The sequence below is a fragment of the Staurois parvus genome, unplaced genomic scaffold, assembly GCF_062004578.1.
Source record: "Staurois parvus isolate SC_StPar_1 unplaced genomic scaffold, SC_StPar_1.0 ptg000549l, whole genome shotgun sequence".
Taxonomy (NCBI): domain Eukaryota; kingdom Metazoa; phylum Chordata; class Amphibia; order Anura; family Ranidae; genus Staurois; species Staurois parvus.
The window spans coordinates 4,709,032-4,732,641 of record NW_028318345.1 but is presented as its reverse complement, the minus strand read 5'-3'; the positions used below and the strand labels follow the sequence as shown (position 1 = coordinate 4,732,641).

At 41.4% G+C, this 23,610-nt stretch overlaps 1 protein-coding gene across 3 annotated transcripts in view; it reads left to right on the top strand.

The window, feature by feature from the left end:
- LOC149451077 (uncharacterized) overlaps positions 1–23,610 on the top strand; it is a 35,554-nt gene that overhangs the window by 9,157 nt on the left and 2,787 nt on the right. The window contains exons 3-7 of one of the 3 annotated variants that reach the window (XM_089691030.1): positions 363–476; positions 4,241–4,365; positions 14,312–14,392; positions 18,734–18,856; positions 21,611–21,703. In XM_089691030.1, the coding sequence (XP_089547156.1) occupies positions 363–476; positions 4,241–4,365; positions 14,312–14,392; positions 18,734–18,856; positions 21,611–21,703 (536 nt within the window). The remainder of the gene's footprint in view (positions 1–362; positions 477–4,240; positions 4,366–14,311; positions 14,393–18,733; positions 18,857–21,610; positions 21,704–23,610) is intronic. The other 2 variants (XM_089691032.1, XM_089691031.1) reach the window with 2 other exon arrangements.

The following is a 23,610-nucleotide window of genomic DNA, read 5'->3' as shown; positions in this document are numbered from 1 at the left end:
TAGTCATACAACAGGCCAATTTTGTAACTAACTTTGCTTTGCATTTAAATGTCTAAAATAGTTTAAGCCCTAAAACACAGACATTTTATCATGATAGGTGATCAACCTTTAGTGTTCTTAAAGTAGATCTCCATCTTTCCTGTGCTGCGAGAGGATGGAATTATCAGATGGGAGAAGTCGTCACTGAGTTTTTCAACAGGTTTTTTTTACTGATTTCTGGTGAATGCTGTTCCATGACAGGCTGATTAGAAGATTTCACCCCCAGATTCTAGCAACCCAAAGCTATTTTCTTAAAATAGTTGCACTTAATATAATATTATTTTAAAAAATCCTTTATATAATCAGGTTTGTTTGCTTTGCAGGCCCAGAGAAACAAGGTGAGTCTTGGTTCAACAAAATTGGAATGTACACAAGCAAGATGGCCTTTCTGAATTGTTGGAAAGGTGTGAAAGAAGACACAACAGAGCTTGAAAGAGGTGCCCTCACAGACTTTCCATGCATTAACATTGTTTTTCCTTTTTATGTTACACTTAGCATCCCTTCATACATCTAAAAATAAAGATATAATAGGTAGGCGCCGTGTATATATATATATATATATAATCTACCAAAATCAAAATACAATGTAGAAGGGATATCTGTATACAAATAATCCCTATAATTAATCACTCTATATAGTGTATGGCCCCCAAAACTTGGGCCAACTATAGTGACCGTAGACAAATCTTGTCTCAGTGTTATTCTATTCTAAGTGAAGCTGCCCCTAATTAAGTGTGATTAACACTTACAACATGCAAATAAAATATAAATAGGTGCTACATTTGCCCAAACAATAAACTTCATATAGTGCAATAAGTACAAAATTAATACCACCTGAGGATTATCTCAATTTTGGTCCATGCAAAAAAATGCTAGCCTACAGCACCTGGTATTCCCAGGCGGTCCCCCATCAAGGTACTAACCAGGGGCGGACTGACAACTCATGCGGCAATAGGGGATCATGGGGCCCCTGTGTCCTTGCCCAAACTCAAAAAAGCCTATGAATAAGCTACCAGGGGAATCTCATGGGGCCCCCTACTGACCCCAGGCCCTCAGGCAGTGCCCGAGTTTCCAAATGGTCAGTCTGCCCCTGGTACTAACCAGGTCCAACCCTGCTTGGCTTCCGAGATCAGACAAGATTGGGCACATTCAGGGTGATGTAGCCGTGTGCGGCTAAATGTGCTTAGACCAAAAAGATATTGTAACCCCTCCGTATAGCAATTCAACCAATAGTGAACATGTGAAGTAAATAACAAAAAAACATGAATATAATGACAACTCTTGTAACAAGAGTTGTCATTATATTCATTTTTTTTTTATTATTTACTTCACATGTTCACTATTGGTTGAATTTTTATACGTAGGGGTTACAATATCTTTTTGGCCTAAGCACATTTAGCTGCCCACCGCTATATCACCCTGAATGCGCCCGATTTTAAAAAAAATTAACTTTTTACCATCTAACAGGATGGGAGCTTCTTTATTGCATCATATGTTAACATGCATGTTTTAATGTAATGCACCAGAATGGAAAGATTTGAAGGGGCCCTTAATAATTTATCTGTGTATGAAAACATCTCAAAGTTAAAATGTAACTAAAGGCAAACCTTTTTTTTCTAGTTTTGGATAAAGTGGAGAAAGATTAGAACATCTGCCAGTTGTTGTTTGTGCCACTGCTACAGAGATTCACCCTAGCTTTTGGTGCTGTTTATCATTGTCATTGAAAGTGAAAAAGAAAATCCCAAATTTTGGGTTGACACTGGGACAGTAATAAAGGGGAAATCCTCCAATGAGGACACTGATCCTGGTGACCTTGGTGAAACCCCGGTATTCCCTCACTTTGGAGGAATTTCTTCTTACTTTCCGTTTTGGCTATAGGTCAGGAAGTGAAGGGAAATTTCCCCAATGGGATACAGATGCCAAAAAAACAAAAGCAAAAAAACTAACAGGGTTATAACCCTCCTATACTCTATCCAAAATAATGAAAAAAAAAAGCGTTTGCCTTTAGTTACAATTTATTCTGCAATTACTGCCTTCCACAAAGAAGTAAAGCACAACTAACATCTATAGAACACTGCGGCTAATTCACAACTAAGCGTTTTTTTCCGACCAATGTGTTTCCACTAAAATCCATTAAAAAATGACCTTTTGTTTTCGTACTCCAACCAGCAATAATTGCTCATCAATACCAAAGAATTTAAATTACTGTTCTTACAACCATGCCTAAAGTGTTGTTTTGCAGAAAGAATTTCTCAAAATCCTCTAATTTTTTCTCTTTCAATTGTCTCATTTTCTTACCCAGAAGTCTGCATGGAGGTCAAATGTTAAACAAAGGGTAGCATCCCCTTACGCAACCATCCCCTTATGTATACTACCCTGAATGTTATGCCAGTGGCTTAGACGATGCAGTTCTAAAGCAATACAATTTTATTATTGCAAAGCTGAGAGTGATCAAAATTAAGGCGGAACCTTGCTCAATCACGCAGCTAAAAATCTTCAAAAAACGTTTCTAAAATTCTTTTAGTTCATAATCTCTTTATAATGGAATGTGGGCATTTAAGTAAAATTATACTCAATAAATAAATCAAACATAACATAGAGCTATGATTACATTCTTGCAGCAATATATTATTATTATTATTATTATACAAGATTTATATAGCATATAAAAAATGATTGCGCTGTACACTAAAAAATCATGAACAATAATAAATCAAATAAATACTGCTACATAAAAAATGTGCATAGATTAATTGAAATGATATAAGTCCACATTCATAAATTAAATAATTAAGAGTCCCAAAATCCAATAACACAGTGCTGTGTGCTAAAGAAATCCTCCAACGGAAAGTGCATAGGTGTCCACAAATGCTTGACACAAAGAAAAAATCAGCCTCTTACCAGACACTTTGATCTCCAATCAAGAGATCAAAGGAGCGGATGGTGTTCAGATCCCACACTGACACCCTAGTTAGGAGATGAATAGGAGATGTATGGACGACTGCAGGTTCAGTTGAACAAATCCATCACATCAGACAGCTCATCACATCATGCAAGGAAAGGTTTAAAACAGAAGAAGAAAATGTCATAGTGCGACCTGATAAACCAGCAAAGAATTTATTAAAGTATTGCACTTACATAGATAAGGTGCATAAAGGCAGTGTAAACATTTCAAATTCCCGTGGTGTCAGACCACCGGCCAGAACAAGGTGATGTCACAGAAAGCTCCGCCAACAGTTTGCACAGCACTTTACAACATGAGGGCAGACAGTACAGTTACAATACAATTCAATACAGGAGGAATCAGAGAGCCCTGCTCGTTAGAGCTTACAATATATAAATGAAAAGTACGAAGAGTTAAAATACTTTCCTTTACAGAGGAGGTGTTCTGGATAACACTGACAATTTCAGGCACTTTATGGTTTTTAAAAAAAAAAATGGACCATAAGTGCTGTGGTTATGTGCATTAACGTGTGACTCGCTGTTAGTTGTATTGCGGGGGCCATTCATTTTTGAATGGCACCCCAATTCAACTACACACCCTACCACAATGCACGTATTTTAGTCGACCATAACAATGTGATGTGCAGGTGTATGCTGTTAAATTGAGTGTTGCAGTGCATAGGCAGCTCAGTTCAAAATCATGGGCTGCCTTACTACAAAGCATAATAATATGCAAAATACCAAACCTTACTGAGCATGTGATAACACACAGCAGTGCATTGGGTTTTAAATGTTTTCTTTAGGTCACCACAAAGCAGAATATTTTCTCTATTCCATGCATAGTATTGTTCTTCCGTACCCATTACAACCTAATTACCATTCTTTATTGCTACCAACAAACCTTGGACCATGCCCCAGAGATAAAAAGTAGTAACATTTACAGTCATGTATTCTATATTATGTGTATAGTCATTAGAGAATCTATGTGGCTTTTCTATTTAAATGCCACCCAACTATTTGACATGGGAAAAAAAAAGATCAAAATAAGATTCTGTGTGTTCAATAAAGGCACAGATGAGACCCATGCATTTGTGTACTTTATGGCATGGTTGGATTGGAAAGAGTACAAACCTTGTGTAGTCTTACTGATTGAGAGCAATTACCTTCAGTATTTTGTGAGAAAACATCCTACAACTAGCAGCAAAAAATTTATTTCTATTGCTGTCTAATAAATTATATCTATATGCTGATTTTGCAGACATTCATAAACTTCAAAATACTTCTTTAAATGAAAGTTGTGGTCCAAGTGATCTGGCCGAATGTGAGGAGAATGATGGACAGCCTTATATTCCCTATCAGCTAGCAAAAATGTACATTACCAAGGTTTGTATAGAGGAAAGATTTCAGAATATCTAAATAGTGGTAGATAAAGTATATTGAAAACAGGTCAAGCAATATAGGACTCATGAAATATTATGCAATGTTCTTACATAATAACTCATAGTGCTTACCAGATTTTAGTGTTTACTGGTTTAAAATGGCAGCGACTAATGTAAATTGATTTCTTAAGGGTATTGTACGCTTTCAAATGTGTTCATTGTATTAATGAGGTACTACTGCAGTTTTATTCTGTCATTTGTTTGCCTTACCTTGGAATGACAGGCTCACATATTGTGTCTGCAGTTTGTAGTGTTATGGCTGATTGATACCTCTACATCCATGTATTCATTTACTTAACATGTTCTAGGCACAGGCAACTTCTTGTTTCCAAGTCACAGAGCATATAGTCCATGCTGTCCAGTGCTAATGATATGAAACCTATCCAGATTCCATATCCACTGTGGATCTCTCTGTGAATGCTCTGTATGTTTCAGTTCTAAATATTGTACCTGCACCAGTGCTAGACTAAGATAGCAATGTAGTGTATTTGTGGGAAGTGTCAGTTGTTATACTACAGACAGAGGTAACACATTAACCACTTAATTATTTCAGGTACTTAATAGTGCTGTCAATTTACATAATGCTATATATATATATAGTACGTTTACATCAGTCCCTAACCCTCAAGGTCTAAGGTCCCTAACTCACATTCATACATACGCATACTAGGACCAGTTTAGACAGGATCCAATTAACCTACCAGCATGTCTTTGGAGTGTGGGAGGAAACCAGAGAAAGCCCACACAAGCACGGGGAGAACATGCAAACTCCAGGTAGGAGGTGCCATGGCTGGGATTAGAACCAACAAGCCTAGTGCTGCCAGGTGAAAATGCTAATCATTCAGCCACTGTGCTGCCCCACTTGTCTACTGATCACCCTCTTCATGCCCAGGCCAATTTTTAGCTTTCAGCGCTTTCATACTATGAGTGACTATTGTGGGGTCATGCAACATTGTACCCAAACAAAATGTTTATCATTTTTTTGAGACAAAGAGAGCTTTCTTTTGCCGTTTTTTAATCACCACTGGGGTTTCTATTTTTTGCTAAACAAACAAGAAAATACCAAAAAGTTTGAAAAAAAAAGGTTTCTATTATAAAGTTTTGTAAATAAGTGATTTTTCTCCTTCAGTGATATGCGCTGATGAGGCTGCACTGATGGGCACTGATAAGGAGGCACTGATGAGGCTGCACTAATATGCGGCACTGATGGGCACTGATGGGCATTGATAGGTGGCACTAATGGGCACTGACAGGCATCAATGATGGGCACTGACAGGCATCACTGAGGAGGCACTGATAGCCAGTACTGATAGGCACTAAAAGACAGCACAGATGAGCACTGATAGCATAGATGGGCACTGATAGCTGATAGCCAGCACAGATGGGCACTGATAGGCTTTACTTGGCCGCACTGATGATGCTACACTGATCATCAGGGCACTGATGATTAGTGCCCTGATGATCAGTGTAGATGTCCCCCTGAGAAATACTGCTTAGCAGCTCCCCTCTCCACACACTTTGTCAGCGTGAGGAGAGGGCTGCCAATAAATGGCATTTCCTATTTACAGTGTGATCAGCTGTGATTGGACACTGCTGGTCACATGATAAAAGGCGGCTCTGATTAGCCCTTTACTTGGACATGTGATCAGCTCACAAATCGTACACGGCACGCTCCCCAGGGGGCATGGGGTGTGTGTGTGGTTCTGGCAAGTTGTCCATGGACGCCCTCCCAGAACTAACCGACCTCACTGTAGCTGTCTTTTGGCTATAGCGCGGTTGGGAAGTGGTTAACCTGTGCAGTGCCATCCTGCATGGTCTAAAGTTTGAACACAAACAGAAACTGACATGGGAATGTGAAGATTTAATCCACTAGAGGCTGTGCATACAAAGAAACAATTGACAAGAAACAACATGATCAATGCACATCCTATGCAAGCAAAAAACACAAGGTGCAGGTAGGAAGGTTTACTATGCCTTTAATGATATGGGTTACTATGCAATCTACCCTTTTAACCATCCCATTAAAGGAGGCTGTTCTAGATTTAGCCTACTACCTGGTACTGTGCTAAAGTTATTATATTAGTGTCACTACTTAAAGTGTTACTAAACCCAGGACCCTGCATTCACTATATTTGGTCTCCCACAGTACACACAACATGGAAACACAATTAATTTAGTAAGTATAAACTGCTAAAATACCTTTTCTCATCCTTAGGAGGAGTTTTCTTTCTGCTCTAGGAGGATGTAGAACCCCTTACCTCTGTCTGGACAGTGCTGACTGGCCCTGTACTGATCACATGCACTCTCCCAAGAAAAAAAAACAAAAACCTTTCTAGCAATACACACCAAACTGAGCATATGTAGAGTGACTCCACACAATATGTCTTATCGGGAGATGAGGGGAACACTGGAAGAAAGAAGGATCAGAGAAGTCAGGATCAAACAGCATTTTTACACAATGCAGAGGATTAACCCCTTAGGTTCCACAGTGAGTATATCAAGCACGCTTTACTGCATATACAGACTGATTTTACTGTTGTGGGTTTAGTAACACTTTAGGGTGAAGCTTTCTTTTTTATATTTTCTTTTTTATTTTATGACTGCATAAACATCCATTGTGTAGTACGGTCTGAAAGGCATGGACAAACCCATGTGCCAGTAAAGGCTTCCCACTGTTTTTTCCATTTCATGATTTGGTTGATTCCTCCTTTTTTTACTACTTTAAAAATGACTGGAAGGAACTCACACTTCTATTTCAATCCTCTGTTAAACCTGTCGGTGTAGACATCTGATACACAGAAACCTCTTGCTGTGACACAATGACAGCTTGTGTGCAAAACTATAAAACAACAATACAAGAAGCTATAAAAGTCGAAATGTCACTCTGATGCTGACCATACACAATAAGCTTGCATATACTGCATTTCTATAAAGTTTAAAAAATAAGAACTGTCATATTTCTATAAAGTCTTAGCCCTAGTTCACACCAGTGCAACGTTTCATGTGATTTGACAGTTTCAAATCTGTGAAATCTATCAAGTCGCACCTGAAGTTGTGTTTACATGCGACTTTGAAATCATGCAACTGCAGGCAGCACAGTGGCTAAATAGTTAGCACTTCCACCGGGCAGTACTAGGGTTGTTGGTTTGAATCCCAACCACAGCACCAAATGCCTGGAGTTTGCATGTTCTCCCTGTGCCTGTATGGGTTTTCTCCCACACTCCAAAGACAAACTGCTAGGTTATTTGGCTCCTGTCTAAATTGTCCCTAGTATGTGTATGTACAAATGTAAGTTAGCGACCTTAGATTGTACACCCCTTGAGGGTTAGGGACTGATGTGAATTTACAATATATATGTAAAGCGCTGCGTAAATTGACGGTGCTATATAAGTACCTGTAATAATAATAACTTCACTTGAAGTTGCATGATTTCAAAGTCAGATCCAGTTTGAACCAGGGCTTAGTGTAACCTGCTCCTATGCAAGAAACAGCACTAAACCAGTGCAAACAACAATTAAGAAATGACTCTCTACTTTATTTTTTATTTTATTGTCTCTATATTTTATTTTATTGCCTCTTTATTCTTTTAACAAGCAACTCTTCCTTTTTTCTAGAAGGCCAAACTGAGAAAAGTAATTATTTGATTATGGGATTATTAGCTCTACCAACAACTATGCAGAGCAAGGGCCTGCTTTATTGTGTGTAAATGAAGTAAAATATTTAAAGTGTATATAAAGCCAAAATCTATTTTTAGTATGTTGAGCATCATGCCTTAAGGCTGGTACACATGGGCCTAAATATCGGCCGGTATCAGCTGGTTCAACAGAAACCAGCTGACATTCGGGCGGCGTGTACAGCAGCCTGTCCGACAGAAGCCAGTCTAACGTCTGGTTTCTGTCAAAAAACCAGCATCCAATCAGCGATGGTAGCCGATGGCTGTGAACCCTAATCAGTGTGTTTAAGCTGGCCAACTGTGTCAAAGTAATCCCTTTTGGCCAGTAGTAGTTTGGCCTACTCTGCTCTGCCAATGCAAATGCTACTGTGGACAAAATGCCAACATAGGGCAAACAGACACAAAGTAGGGGCGAGCTACTAAGTTTAGGTCTAATCTTGTTTCTGTTGTATTAGCCAGACATAAACCTAGCAGCTCACCCCCCCCACTTTGTGTCTGTTTGCCCATGTTGGCATTGTGTCCACAGTAGCATTTGCGTTGGCAGAACAGAGTAGGACTGGCCATAGAGGGATTACTTTGATGCAGTTGGCCAGCTTAAACATGTATTGCAATATGTGTGAACTAAAAATCCCTATTTTTTAATTGCAAGTTTGCTTGAAAAGGATATACAGTATAGCGGTGTGCAGAGGGTTCCTCTAGAATTTCTAGTGGAAGCAATAATACCCCCCCCAGCATTGGTGTTAGTGGATATAATAATAATTCCCAGCAATGTGTCAGTGAATATATTATTTATCCACAACAATCTGTCAGAGGGTATAATAATAACCCCTAGTATTGGTGTCAGTGGATATAATAATAACCCCTAGTATTGGTGTCAGTGGACCCAATCACTGTTCAGCACAATTTTTGTCACAGACCTGCTCTGACCTCTTCCATGTGTATTTTTACCTCTTGTTTATAAATATGGTATCAGAATTTTTCTATCACCCATACTTCCGGAGTTATGTTCTAGTAAAGTTTGTACATTATTGTAAATTAGCCATTACAGTTTTGTTTGGGTAGAGCAGAGGTTTAATATGAAAAATTACATTGTTGTATGTTGTCAGCCACAACCAAAAATGCTGAGTCATGTATTTATAATTACCTGGCCCCTTGCCCTAATGGCCTGGCTGATACAAGCAAAAATGCTGAGTCATGTATTTCTGTATGAGTGGGACAGTAGGGACAGGAGAAAACAATACATCCAGAAACAGTGGCCAAAGAGAACATCACTAGTCCCAGGACAGAAAAATGTTGCACATGACCCACTTGTAAAGTACATCTACCTCCACTCCATATAAAGCTGGGTTTTATGAAGAACTTTGTAAAAGCAATGGATAGAAGTGGACTTGGATTTGTATACAGTGAGGAACAGAAGTATTTGAACACCCTGCGATTTTGCAAGTTCTCCCACTTAGAAATCATGGAGGGGTCTGAAATTCACATTGTAGGTGCATTCCCACTCTGAGAGACAGAATTTAAAACAAAAAATTCAGGAAATCACATTGTATGATTTTTAAAGAATTTATTTGTCTTGCACTGCTGAACATAGGTATTTGAACACCTAAGAAACAGCAAGAATTCTGGCTCTCAAAGACCTGTTACTGTGCCTTTAAAAAGTCCACCTCTACTCCACTCATTAATCTAACTTAGTAGCACCTGTCTGAGCTCTTTAAAGACACCTGTCCACCCCACAGTCAGTCAGACGCCAACTACTACCATGGGCAAGACTAAAGAGCTGTCAAAAGACACCAGAGACAAAATTGTGGACCTCCAAGGCTGGAAAGGGCTACAGGGCAATTGCCAAGTAGCTTGGTGAAAATAGATCAACTGTTGGAGCAATTGTTAGAAAATGGAAGAGGCTAAAGACGACTGTCAGTTTCCCTCGGACTGGGGCTCCATGCAAGATCTCACCTCGTGGGGTATCACTGATGATAAGAAAAGTGAGGAATCAGCCCAGAACTACAAGGGTGGAGCTGGTCAATGACATGAAGAGAGCTGGGACCACAGTTTCAAAGGTCACTGTCGGTAGAACACTACGCCGTCATGGTTTCAAATCATGCATTGCACAGAAGGTTCCTCTGCTCAAGTCATCACATGTCCAGGCCCGTCTGAAGTTTGCCAATGACCATCTGGATGATCCAGAGGAGGCATGGGAGAAAGTCATGTGGTCAGATGAGACCAAAGTAGAACTTTTTGGTCTAAACTTCACTCGTCGTGTTTGGAGGAAAAAGAAGGATGAGTTGCATCCCAAGAACACCATCCCTACTGTGAAGCATTGGGGTGGTAACATCATGCTTGGGGGTGCTTTTCTGCGAAGGGGACAAGACAACTGCACTGTATTAAGGAGAGGATGAATGGGGCCATTTATTGTGAGATTTTGAGCAACAACCTCCTTCCCTCAGTCAGAGCATTGAAGATGGGTCATGGCTGGGTCTTCCAACATGACAATGACCCGAAGCACACAGCCAGGATAACCAAGGAGTGGCTCCGTAAGAAGCATATCAAGGTTCTGGAGTGGCCTAGCCAGTCTCTAGACCTAAATCCAATAGAACATCTTTGGAGGGAGCTGAAACTCTGTGTTGCTCAGCGACAGCCCCGAAACCTGACAGATCTAGAGGAGATCTGTGTGGAGGAGTGGGCCAAAATCCCTGTTGCAGTGTGTGCAAACTACAGGAAACGTTTGACCTCTGTAATTGCAAACAAAGGCTTCTGTACCAAATATTAACACTGTTTTTCCCAGGTGTTCAAATACTTATGTTCAGCAGTGCAAGACAAATAAATTCTTTAAAAATCATACAATGTGATTTCCTGAATTTTTTGTTTTAAATTCTGTCTCTCAGAGTGGGAATGCACCTACAATGTGAATTTCAGACCCCTCCATGATTTCTAAGTGGGAGAATTTTCAAAATCGCAGGGTGTTCAAATACTTCTGTTCCTCACTGTATCTAAGAGACATTTCCAAGGATCAGTGAAGTGAATCAAAGAAGGGATCTTTGTAGGACCTGACATTAGGAAACTGATGAAAGATGAAAACTTTGACGGTCAGTTGAATGAAACTGACAGAGCTGCATGGGAGTCATTTAAGACTGTTTGCCGAGACTTCTTGGGAAATAACAAGGCAGACAACTACGCAGAATTAGTAGATACTCTACTGAAATCTAACCAGAAACTGGGATGTAACATGTCTTTGAAAATGCACTTCTTGGATTCACACCTGGATTTTTTCCCTGCAAATCTAGGAGCAGTCAGTAATGAACACGGAATGGTTTCATCAGGATATTTCAGTAATGGAAAATAGGTACCAGGGCAATTGTAGCTCTAGTATGCTTGCAGACTATTTTTGGACCCTTAAGAGGGATGTTCCTGAGGCGCAACACAGCAGAAAATCATATACAAATACCTTTTAGAAGACTACGTTACAATATACACCTATATGTCCATATTGCAAACTGAACCTTTCCAAAACCGAGCTCCTAATTTTCCTTCCTGCCTGCACCCCCCCCCCCCACCCTCTCCATCACGACCGACGCTACCATCAGTCCCGCCACGCAAGCCAAGGTCCTAGGTGTCATCCTAGACTCCAACCTGTCTTTCCAACCCCATGCCCAATCGCTGACTACCACATGCAGGTTCCACCTCCGTAACATCTCCAAAATACACTTGTTCCTAACCCCAGACACTACTAAACAACTCGTTCACTCCCTTATTATCTCACGCCTGGACTACTGAAACTCCCTTCTCACTAGCCTACCCCAAAACAAGCTATCCCCGTTCCAGTCTATCCTGACCTCAGCGGCCAGACTCATCTACTTCTGCCACCCCCCTCTGTCATTCTCTCCACTGGCTCCCGATTGCCCAATGCATCAAATTCAAACTACTAACACTGACATACAAGGCCATTCATGGCACTGCCCCAGGCCTCACCGACCTGATACCCAAATACTACCCTACCCGTAATCTTCGCTCCTCGCAAGACCTCTTACTCTCTAGCTCCCTGGTCTCCACCTCCCATGCCCGACTGCAGGACTTCTCCAGAGCTTCCCCCATCCTCTGCAACTCACTACCCCAATCCATCAGATTGTCCCCTACCCTCCTCACTTTTAGGCGCACCCTGAAAACCCACCTCTTCAGGGAAGCCTATCCCACCCTCACCTAACAGCCGATCCCCTCCACTCCTCACTCCATTCCATCCCCCCACAGCCATCTCCTCCTGTACCACCATCCCCTTCCTCCTAGACTGTAAGCTCGAAAGGGCAGGGCCCTCTAACCCTCGTGTATTGTTTTGCTACTGTATTGTCTCATGTCTTGTCCCCCATTCTAATGTACAGCGCTGAGCAAACCCTTTGGCGCTATAAAAATACTCTATAATAATAATAATTGCAAATATAAGCAACATAGTGTAAATTTCAACTGAATGTCACTCCAAAACGTTACGTGATGGAGAATGTCTAAGCAGATATCTGAGTTCGCAACCAAAAAAAGGACTAGAATTTTTTTTTTTATTTTGTTTACCAGTGAATCCCCCACTCTGATACCAGTACTTTAACCCCCTACATTGATGTTCAATGCAGGGGCGAACTGACAACTCATGGGGCCCCCGGGCAATAGGGGATCATGGGGCCCGTGTCCTTGCCCAAACTGAAAAAAAGCCTATGAAAAAGGTACTAGGAGCATCTCATGGGGCGCCCTACTGACCCCGGGCCCTAGGGCCCCAAATGGTCAGTCCGCCACTGGTTCAATGGCAAAAATATATCTTCCCCCCTGCATTCAGGCAGTGGAATTTACCATCATCTCCTCTGGATTGGTGGTCAGTGCCAGTGAAATTTCGCCCTGATATTTGTGGTCAATGGCAGTGAAAGCTAAATCCCCTCATTAGTGGTCATGCCTGATTACAGGTTCCTGTACCTCTCTCTGTCTCTGAAGTTGTGACTTTTCTATTACTGTTGGTGGAGACAGCTTCACCCCACAGTACAGTGTTTCAGTGCCAGGTGCTGAAATGTTCCAGTGCCCAGCACCCCGCTGCCGCTCTGCTGTCCAATAGTTGGCAGGCCACACACAGAGGACCGTTTGGCTACATGAGGCCCATGGGCCTCATGGTGTGTACAAGCGGTCTACATAAACAAGGAAATACCTGTTTTGTTATTTCAGGTAACTGTTGGGTAAAGGTACAGTGTGTGTCATCACTGGAAAAAGAAGGGGAGCCCATCATTTGCCAGCAGCTCCTGCGGAAATAATGCTACTGTACCTTCACTGCGTACTATAGACATAATAAACTATAGCAGACTTTGCTATAATAGTATGGAATCACAATTGTAAATAAAATATCTTTCTCAATTGTCAGAATACAGTAATTATAGGTATTTACTGAACCAAATCACATGAGATCACCCTGTCTGGGATCCAAGAACTATGGATTAGTCATCTATGTTTACACAACAATAACTACATTTTAACATAATTGATAGTATGTTGAGAGAAAAGAGACAATAGAATTGTGAAATTTCTTTGCTTTTGTGACAGAAGGAACAATGTGGATGCGTACTTTACCCACTGAATACATTAATAAACTGAAATATTATTCTTACGCAGACTAAAGACATGTAGTGGCAAATGTTGGTATTGAATCATGTTTAGGCTGATGTGGCTCTGTGAGCCAAGTTTTGCATTCATTTGAATGGGCTGCCATGCCTCCTGAAACACAGGGAAAAGGTCCTTGCATCCTTTTTGGAATTGCAGCCCACATGGGAACTGCAAGTGCAGTGCAGGAACAATTTCCAGTGCGTGTGGCCTGCCATTAGGATTAATGCCGCCCGCACACATCTCCTGCGTTTTTCTGTGCAGGTAATTGTAGTTGCGAGAATAGATGCAATTCCACAGCAACAATCACCTGCACAGATGTGAACCTGTCTATTATATATGTTATTATTAGTATTGTTCTTTACAGACAACACTGAACATCAGTCCCTGCCCTGAAGGCAATTAGTTATTAAAGAAAGTTATTAAAGAAAATATAATTTGGGATAGATAAAAAAGGGTGACCAGTAAACATCTAACTAATTTTAACAGTTCAATGTGTTACATTTATGCCTTGCTATATGTTTCTCTGCTTTGCTCAACTTATACAGCAATAACGTTTTTTTTTAATGTACATGCACTGTATTTTCTTTCATGTTAGGTGGTGAACGATATGCAAAAAATGAAACTAAAACACATACAAGTCATTAGTGAAATTGAGGAAAATGCAAAGAGGAATCAGGTAATGTAAAAATTGTCAGTCCATTCTATTAAGACAAACGAAGATAACAAATAAGCTAATTTAATTTTTTTTAAATGTCTATTTGCATGTTTATTGATTATACACTCACTGGCCACTTTATTAGGTACACCTGTTCCATTGCTTGGTTACTTGATAACACAAATTTCTAATCAGCCAATCACATGGCAGCAACTCAATGCATTTAGGCATCTAAACGTGGTGAAAACAACTTGCTGAAGTTCAAACCATGCATCAGAATGAGGAAGAAAGGGGAATTAAGTGAATTTAAAGCGGAGCTCCACCCAAAAGGGGAAGTTCCACTTTAGGGACTGCTCCCCCTCTCCCATTAAGGATTGGCACCTTTGGGGAGCGGGGGGGGGGGGCGGGTACCCAAATTTAACAGGTACCCGTTCCCACTTCCGGTCCGATCGCCTAGGCGATTGGAAATGGAAGGTGCCCTCCCTCCCTCCCTGTAGTCTTTTGGGACACGTGACAGGTCCCAGAAGACTACAGGACCATTCACGAAGCACAGCGCTACTCGCGCATGAGCAGTGGGTACCTGGCTGTGAAGCCGCAAGCTATCACAGCTGGGTGCCCACACTATGCCGGCGCCTGGAATTCAGGACGGCCGGTGAAACAAGCTGCGGGGGACACACCACAGGACCGAGGGACAGGCAAGTGGCTGTTTTTTGAAAGTCAGCAGCTACAATTTTTGTATTTGCTGACTTTTATTTTTTGATAGGTCGAGTGAAACTCGCTTTAAATGTGGCATAGTTGTTGGTGCCAGACAGGTCGTCTGAGTACTTTAAAATCTGCTGATCTACTGGGATTTTCATGCACAACCATCACTAAGGTTTACAGAGAATGGTCCGAAAAAGAGAAAATATCCAATCAGCAGCAGTTATGTGGACAAAAATGCCTTTTTGATGTCAGAGGAGAATGGGCAGACTGGTTGCTGTGACATTCAGATGGTAGGGTCAGAATTTGGCGTAAACAACATGAAAGCGTAGATCCATCCTGTCTTGTATCAACGGTTCAGGGTAGCGGTGGTGGTGTAATGTTGTGGGGGGAGATTTCCTTGGCACTAGCAAGGTGTACCTAATAATGTTGACAGTGAGTGTCTATTTATATTTTTTTTTGAGAGAGAGAGAGAAAGAGATACAAACATCTGTCAAGGCCTGCTACTAGACGTTGTCAGAGACTATAGCCATGCTACAGGATATGGGAGTTGTCAGAAATTGGGGACATCTTTAAAGCTGAATTCTAGGAATTACACATACTGTACACATGCAGTGCCCCCCTCCCAGCAACCAGAGGCAAGGCTTTTAGGGAATAGCTGCACAGTTGGAGGGAGTCTACTGTAAATAGGACTATGGTAAGTATTACACATTATTCCTCTACCCCTAAACTTTATGAACATTTAATCCTTGCAGCGTTGAAAAGCTCCACTGCAATGGTAGTTTTTGTGTAAATTCCAGATTTCAGCTTTAAGGAGAACATTAAAGACTAGAGAAACAAGACTAGAAATTACATGAGACTGCTAGAGGTCACTACTACTACATATTTATGTTTACATATCGGTGCTCCCTACAGCCCCAGTAGAAATGGCAAAATTGATTTCTCTCAGCAAGATCCATTATAAGGCCCAAAATGCAGTGCAGGAAATGTGCATGGATCGTGCATTGAACCATGTTCAAAACACACTGTAGCAGCGTTCTGCATCAGGTGTCAATGTTAAGTTAAAGCGGAGCTCCACTCAAAAGGGGAAGTTCTACTTTAAGTACTAGTCCCCCACTCCCCGTGCAGAATTGGCACCTTTGAGGAGGACAGGTACCCTATTTTGACAGGCACCTGCTACCACTTCCGCTGCAACCGCCTATGCAATCGAAAGTGAAAGTGGTCATTCCCCCTCCCTCCCCGTAGTCTTCTGGGACATGTGACAGGTCCCAGAAGACTTCAGGATCATTCACAAGGTGCAGTGCTACTCGCTCATGTGCATTGGGCACCTGGCTGTGAAACTGCAACCTGTCACATCTGGGTGTCCACACTGAAGATGCTGGCACTGGGGAGCGAGGATGGCCAGTGAAACAGGCTGCAGTGAGTACATTGCTTGATCATAGGACAGGTGAGTGTCTCTTTTTTAAAAGTCAGCAGCTACAGTTTTTGTAGCTGCTGATGTTTATTTTTTTTAGTTTTGACTGGAGCTCCACTTTAATTACACCCACGATTTTGGTGCAGGTTAGTTGCACTTTGCAATAGACATCCATTAAGTCCTGTGGTTTTAGTGTGCTTTCAGAAACTCAATCAAAGTTTTTCAAGCAGAGTGGTGCCGATAGGACCACCCTCAACACAAAGTTTGGCAGATTCAGCAGGAATTGGCCCAAAATTCGAACTGTGTATGGCTAACCTAACCACTATTTCTGGGAGCTGACGTATGCCTAGTGCTCAGCAGAAACCAATGACTCATGACTGTCACAGAAAGGGTAGAATTATCTTTAATGTACAGGCTGTCAAAGACAGCTTGGCTTCACCTTCTCTATGTTGGTCAAGAGGCAAGATGGTGGCACTCTGTAAACCGTGTACCGGGGTGGGCTCCCCAAGATACAGTGAAGTCACGAACGAGGAAAGCAACCCCAACACCAGGTTTTGTCACAACAGAATTTTACTTAGATGTGGCAAATAAACACAACCACAAATGCTGGAATATACAATAAATTTACATACACCCAGCCCAAAGGCTGAGACCCCTGTGCTGCACGGCGCCTTCTGATGGATGAAGGTAGAAAGTGTAGTAATTTACCTACTGGCGGGCATAACTAAGCTGCCACACCTTACCTGTTATCACCCTAAAAGAGAAGGAATCAGTATATGGGTGTATGGTATGGGCAAGCCTGCGGTGCAGCACAACAGCTTACAATCTTACACAAATCTACAGTATTCCCTCTCCCATAACTGGTCCTGTAGCACGTGCCTGAGTATTCCTTCTGAGCAAAACGCCAGTCTGTCTTGAGTTTGTAGGAGTTTATCTGCTCTCCAATGTGAAATGTCACTTTAAGTTGTGGAGTCCTTCCAATGATCAGTAACAACACTTGTGGCCTGACACAAACAGAGACCCTAACTGATTAACTATAGGCCTGTCTCAGTCTCAAGGCGCCAACACTGAAATGAGGTGCGTGCACGATCTTACGAACCCGGGTCTGCTTTGCATACGCTGGTGATTCTGAACAGAACAAATGTCTCTCCACTAAGCATGCGATATCACAGTATATATATTGCTTAGTTCCTCAGCTTCCTGGCAGCAATCTTCCTTTCTTTGAACAGGGTTAGCGTCTTGAACACCATCAGCTTCACTCAACTGAATTTCTGATCACCTTTTCCTGTTCACTCTCCAAGTGTAAAACCCCACCCTTCATGAATATAGAAATCTCTATGCAGTCTGAGGTTGTGTTAGAAAAAACAGTGACATCTTGTGGCTAAGCTGCAGAATGTCAGTCAGAACGTTTTTAATTTACTTCAATCAGTGTTCAAACAATGAAAGCTCTTTCCCCATCTCACAACTCAGCAAGGAAAAAAATCAGGGTAAAGACTGAAGCTCACCACTCTGCTTAGCTGTTTCTAACTAAATAGTTTTTTTTATCTAGCAGTGGGTTGTAAAAACATTAGGAAAAAAAGTTGCTACAGTTATTGAATGTTACAAAGTAAAACATTTTAATGGGCTCTTGATGAGTAAGTTTGACTTTCCTAAACCTTTCCAGCAAAACCCCTCATGTATAACAGCATCCCCAGATCATTACATACCACTGATCAGCTTTTTTAAAAGGTAGCTGAACCCCCTTTGTCTTGCCTTAATATCAAGATGGGCCAGAGGATAGAAGTGAACCCCTACTGGACCCTCTGGCTCATTCAAACTATGCAAAAGTTCAGTGCGGTCTTTCTTCCTCTAACAACAGCTGTTGTACAATATTGCTTCTAGATGGGGAGAGAGTGCACTGCTCATGTGCACAGTTTGTACAAGCCAGAGCTTCCACTTTTAACCTCTGGCTTGTCCAGGACAGAGGATGGTTGGCAACCATGGAGTTTTTGCAGACAGTCCATGTGCAGCCTACAGAAATGGAGTGAAAAATAAGCCACTTTTTGAAAAGCTGACCAGTGGAATGTAATGGGGATAGTTGGATAGCTGGGGATGCTGGTATACATGGTCGTGGTGGTGCTAGAAAAGTTATTATGTAAATTCTGGCTCAATTAATATATTTTTTAAAACCATAGCTTTTAATCTTTTACTGGCCATTACATTTTTTTTTTCATTCATGTTGTTGAAAATGTGCATTTTATTATGTCTAGGAACAAGAGATTCTAATACTGAAAAACCATTACCGTGATAAAATGAAGATCCTAAAGACTAGGTTAGAGACCTATCATGGATTTATGGAACAAAAAACAGGATGCTTGCAAGACAAAATACAGGTGAACTTCTTTGAATAATTCAACACTTTTTTTTTTAATTAAATTTATTTTTTCTCATATTTTGATAATTTGCAAATGACTGCATTTTAAAAGAAAGATATATTAAAAAAACAGCCTGCAGTAGATACTTAGGTGATAGACACTCACCGGCCACTTTATTAGGTACACCTTGCTAGTACCAAGAAAATATCCTCCACACCATTACACCACCACCACCAGTCTGAACCGTTGATACAAGGCAGGATGGATCCATACTTTCATGTTGTTTACACCAAATTCAGACCCTACCATCTGAATGTCGCAGAAACCAGTCTGCCCATTCTCCTCTGACCTCTGACATCAACAAGGCATTTTCATCCACGCATCTGACACTCATTGGAAATTTTCTCTATTTCGGACCATTCCCTGTAAACCCTAGCAATGGTTGTGCATGAAAATCCCACTAGATCAGCAGTTTTTAAAATACTCAGACCAGCCCGTATGGCACAACAACCATGCCATGTTCAAAGTCACTTAAATCCCCTGTCTTCCCATTCTGGTGCTCGGTTTGAACTTCAGCAAGTCGTTTTCACCACATCTACATGCCTAAATGCATTGAGTTGCTGCCCTGTGATTGGCTGATTAGCAATTTGTATTACCAAGTAACCAAGCAATTGAACAGGTGTACCTAATAAAGTGGCCGGTGAGTGTACACTGTGATGGAAGATGCTTGTGTATCTTTATGAAGCAAACATGGCAGGGCTATATAGAGTTTGGTGCAGTGGTACAGGGCTTACTATGCAACTTGAGGAAATAAATACTGCACTGGCTCTATACAAGCCAGTCAATTGCAGGAGTATTTTCTGCATCATTAGGTAACACATGTAGAAAAAATATAGACTGGAAAGGGGCAATATTTGGGCACATAAAATAGCCCCTGTAGCAGAAGCTTAGTGATGGATACATGGACAGGTAAAGAAGAGTGGTAGCTTAGTTTTTGCTGAAGTCTTTTTCACTATTGGATATGCCGCATTGTATTCCTATAGGTGAAAGTTCTGAGGCGTCCCAATACACACACCTGACAAGACCAGGTTCCTGGTTAGATGTAGGGAGCTGATGTATGATCCTGAAGACCTTTTTTTTGCAAATCAGTCAATCATAAGTCTTTCTCAGTACTAAAGCAAGTAAATGACACATTTATATTGAAGAAGTATAGAGAGTTTAGACTGGCTAATTGCATATGAAATTGGGTCTGTGAAGAGCACTATACAGGATTATATCTAGCACCCTTTAGTGTTTTGTTAGAGTAGTGTAGGTAAATCTATTGTGTATGACTCATGGTAACTGTGTGAGTCTGTAAACCAGGTCGGGTTATTGCAGGTCAGGCTGGATGACTTAACAGATTGGGACTCTATTGCCTCCACCTGGTTCTGGAGAACCATGGAACCTTCCAGAAGCCAGTGGGCTGAAGAGGTGGACACCTAATCTGCATGTTTATAAGAGTTTAACCAATCCCAGATTTGGAGGTCCTGGTAGAGTGGTAGACTAACCTATAAATATGGGAGAGTTAGGCTGGCACTGGAGTTGGGTGGAAGATGGAGTACTGGGGAGACTGTCTGTAGCCTGGGAGGGATCCCCTAGGTCCAGGGGGGCTGGCCTTCAGGGTGGGCTTGGGCTGGCTCAGGAGGGTTCATTCAGCAATACGGCACACACAGGATCAAGGCCTGGGAGCAGAGGGAGCAAGGAAGACAAAGTGAGTACATCAACACACCCAGGGATTTACAAAAGGAGAGATGGCCATGTGTAGCAAGCCTTCAAAGGATAGAGCTGTGCTTAATCCTTTATCCTGGTCCTGGGAGGTCTTCAGAGCAGCCAGGAGGGCTGGTAGTGTCTGCAGGCTGTGAAGCTGGAAGCAATTCTACAGGGGAGAGGAGACATCTCTGCATGTAGTTTGCAACAAGATAAGCTAACATTCAGGGGGGCTGTGAGTCTCTAGCCCACAAGGGGCAATTGCTACTGATCCGAAAAGTCTGACAGCTCTCAAGGAAAAGAATAGTCCAGGATGTGTTTCTGTAAGAAGGAAGGAAGTTGTCCCTGTGCATTGATTCAGTCAAGTTGGACATCCCATAATCCCTATTACCCTATCCAAGTTACATCCCCTAATAAATTAACAAACACCAAGCTCATTGACTGTTAACTGTCTGTGGATGAAAGTTTGAAAAATGCATGTTGCCTGGCTGTGCGGAGCTTAGGGGACCTAGAAACACAGTTACCCTCGAGAGGGTATCTCTTCATGTAGTTTTACACATATTTGCTTGTGTAACGTGCATATCTCCCACCTTTCTGAAATGATAATGAGGGACACCTTTTAGAACATACCATGCAGAAAAAGGTCCTTGCCATGGCCCTGGTTGTACAGACTACAAAGATCTAATATGAAGAAAATAATCGGCTAAATCGCACAAGTGCTTTTTTTACCTCTATTTTTCCTTTAAATTGGCTTTTCAAAATACAAAATGCAGTAATCTAGAGGTTGGATGAAATGTTAAACACAGTTTTGGTAGAAAAATAGTGCATTTTGTATAGATATGTATAGATCAGACTGAAAAGAGGGACAACTGAGGCTGCACAAGAGACAGAGTCTCAGAAGAGGGACAGTCCCTCCAAATAAGGGACCGTTGGGAACTATGAAAGTATATGTTGTATACAGTTTCACATTGTATTTATGTTGCAAAAAATGCAGGTAAAAAGTAAACTTAGTTAATATATTTGCAGGTTTTGGAAAAGGAAAAAGATCAGTGGATACAGGAAAAATCATTCCTTCTCCATGAAATACAAGAATTAAAAGAGAAACTGGGGCAGGAAAAGGTACTTAAAGGATATCTAAAGTCAGGACACATGCCTTAATTTTATCTCATCAGCATTGTAAAAACAATACACAAAGTAGTTATAATGATAATCCAATTTAAGTTTACTTGAAAAATCTTCTTTCATGTTGTGAGTTCTGCCTCTCCACTGTCATCTCTTTCCACAACTTCTGGGATTCCCTGCATGCTTTGCATGAGTCTACCTCCTCCTCAAACCCCTCCCTAACACCTCTGTAGTTCAAAAGACAGGCTCTGTGAAATGTGTGGCACACCAGTGTATAAAGACATAGTGAATATCTGTCCCAAAATTCGAGGAAGTAAATGTGCTGGATTCTTTGAAAAGTACATTCAACTGAAAATCATTCGGACTAATAGGAGTAGGCTAGAAATAATTGAAATTCAATGTAGAAAAGAGTACACTTTGTATATGATTTTTAACTTTTGACCAAAGATACTATATGGACAAGTGGAAATAAACCAAAAAGCAAACTTATTGCAGCCTACCAGTTCTTAGATGTGATGTCTGCATTAGTTTTCCTTTTTTAGGTTGTCTTTCTTTTATTTTAACCTGGTGTCAGCTAGTAAGGGTGTTGTTTTTCAAAAGAACAAATGTAGCAATTAAAAGTGTTTAGACAAACCATTTACCACTAGCAGGAGCACTGACAATGGTCAGCTGTCATTTAATCATGTGAAACATTTATCCCAAAAGAAAACAAACTATTGCTGTAAATTCTTGTGTAACTGCTGTGTGAGCTGGAGTTTAGTTTCAATTTGTTAGTCTAAATGTGCTAGTACAGTGGTCGGCAAGCCGCGGCTCGCGAGCCACATGCGGCTCTTTACACATTTTAATGCGGCTCTTCTGTGTGCCGGGCGCCCGCTCCCCTCCCTCCTCTCGGGCGGCCGCCCCAAAAGTCAGGACTCTGCAGCTAGCCCAGCAATGGGCAAACTACGGCCCGCGGGCCGTATACGGCCCGGCGGACCTTTTAATCTGGCCCGCGGAGCGTGGCAAACATTGGCTGTCAGGATGTAGGCGGGGCAGTGTGACAAACTCCTCTCCTCTCACAGTCCGCCCTGAAGACCGGAACGGCGCGGGAACACGGCGAGAGGAACGCGCGGAGCAAAGGTAAGTGAATTGACACAATATGGGGAATGAATTACTATAGGGGGTATGAATTACTATAGGGGGGATGAATTACTATATGGGGGATGAATTACTATAGGGGGGATGAATTACTATAGGGGGGATGAATTACTATGGGGGATGAATTACTATGGGGGATGAATTACTATATGGGGGATGAATTACTATATGGGGGATGAATTACTATGGGGGATGAATTACTATATGGGGGATGAATTACTATGGGGGATGAATTACTATGGGGGATGAATTACTATATGGGGGATGAATTACTATATGGGGGATGAATTACTATAGGGGGGATGAATTACTATAGGGGGGATGAATTACTATAGGGGGGGATGAATTACTATAGGGGGGGATGAATTACTATGGGGGATGAATTACTATATGGGGGATGAATTACTATATGGGGATGAATTACTATGGGGGATGAATTACTATATGGGGGATGAATTACTATGGGGGATGAATTACTATATGGGGGATGAATTACTATATGGGGGATGAATTACTATGGGGGATGAATTACTATGGGGGATGGATTACTATATGGGGGATGAATTACTATGGGGGATGAATTACTATATGGGGGATGAATTACTATATGGGGGATGAATTACTATATGGGGGATGAATTACTATATGGGGGATGAATTACTATATGGGGGATGAATTACTATAGGGGGGATGAATTACTATAGGGGGGATGAATTACTATGGGGGATGAATTACTATGGGGGATGAATTACTATATGGGGGATGAA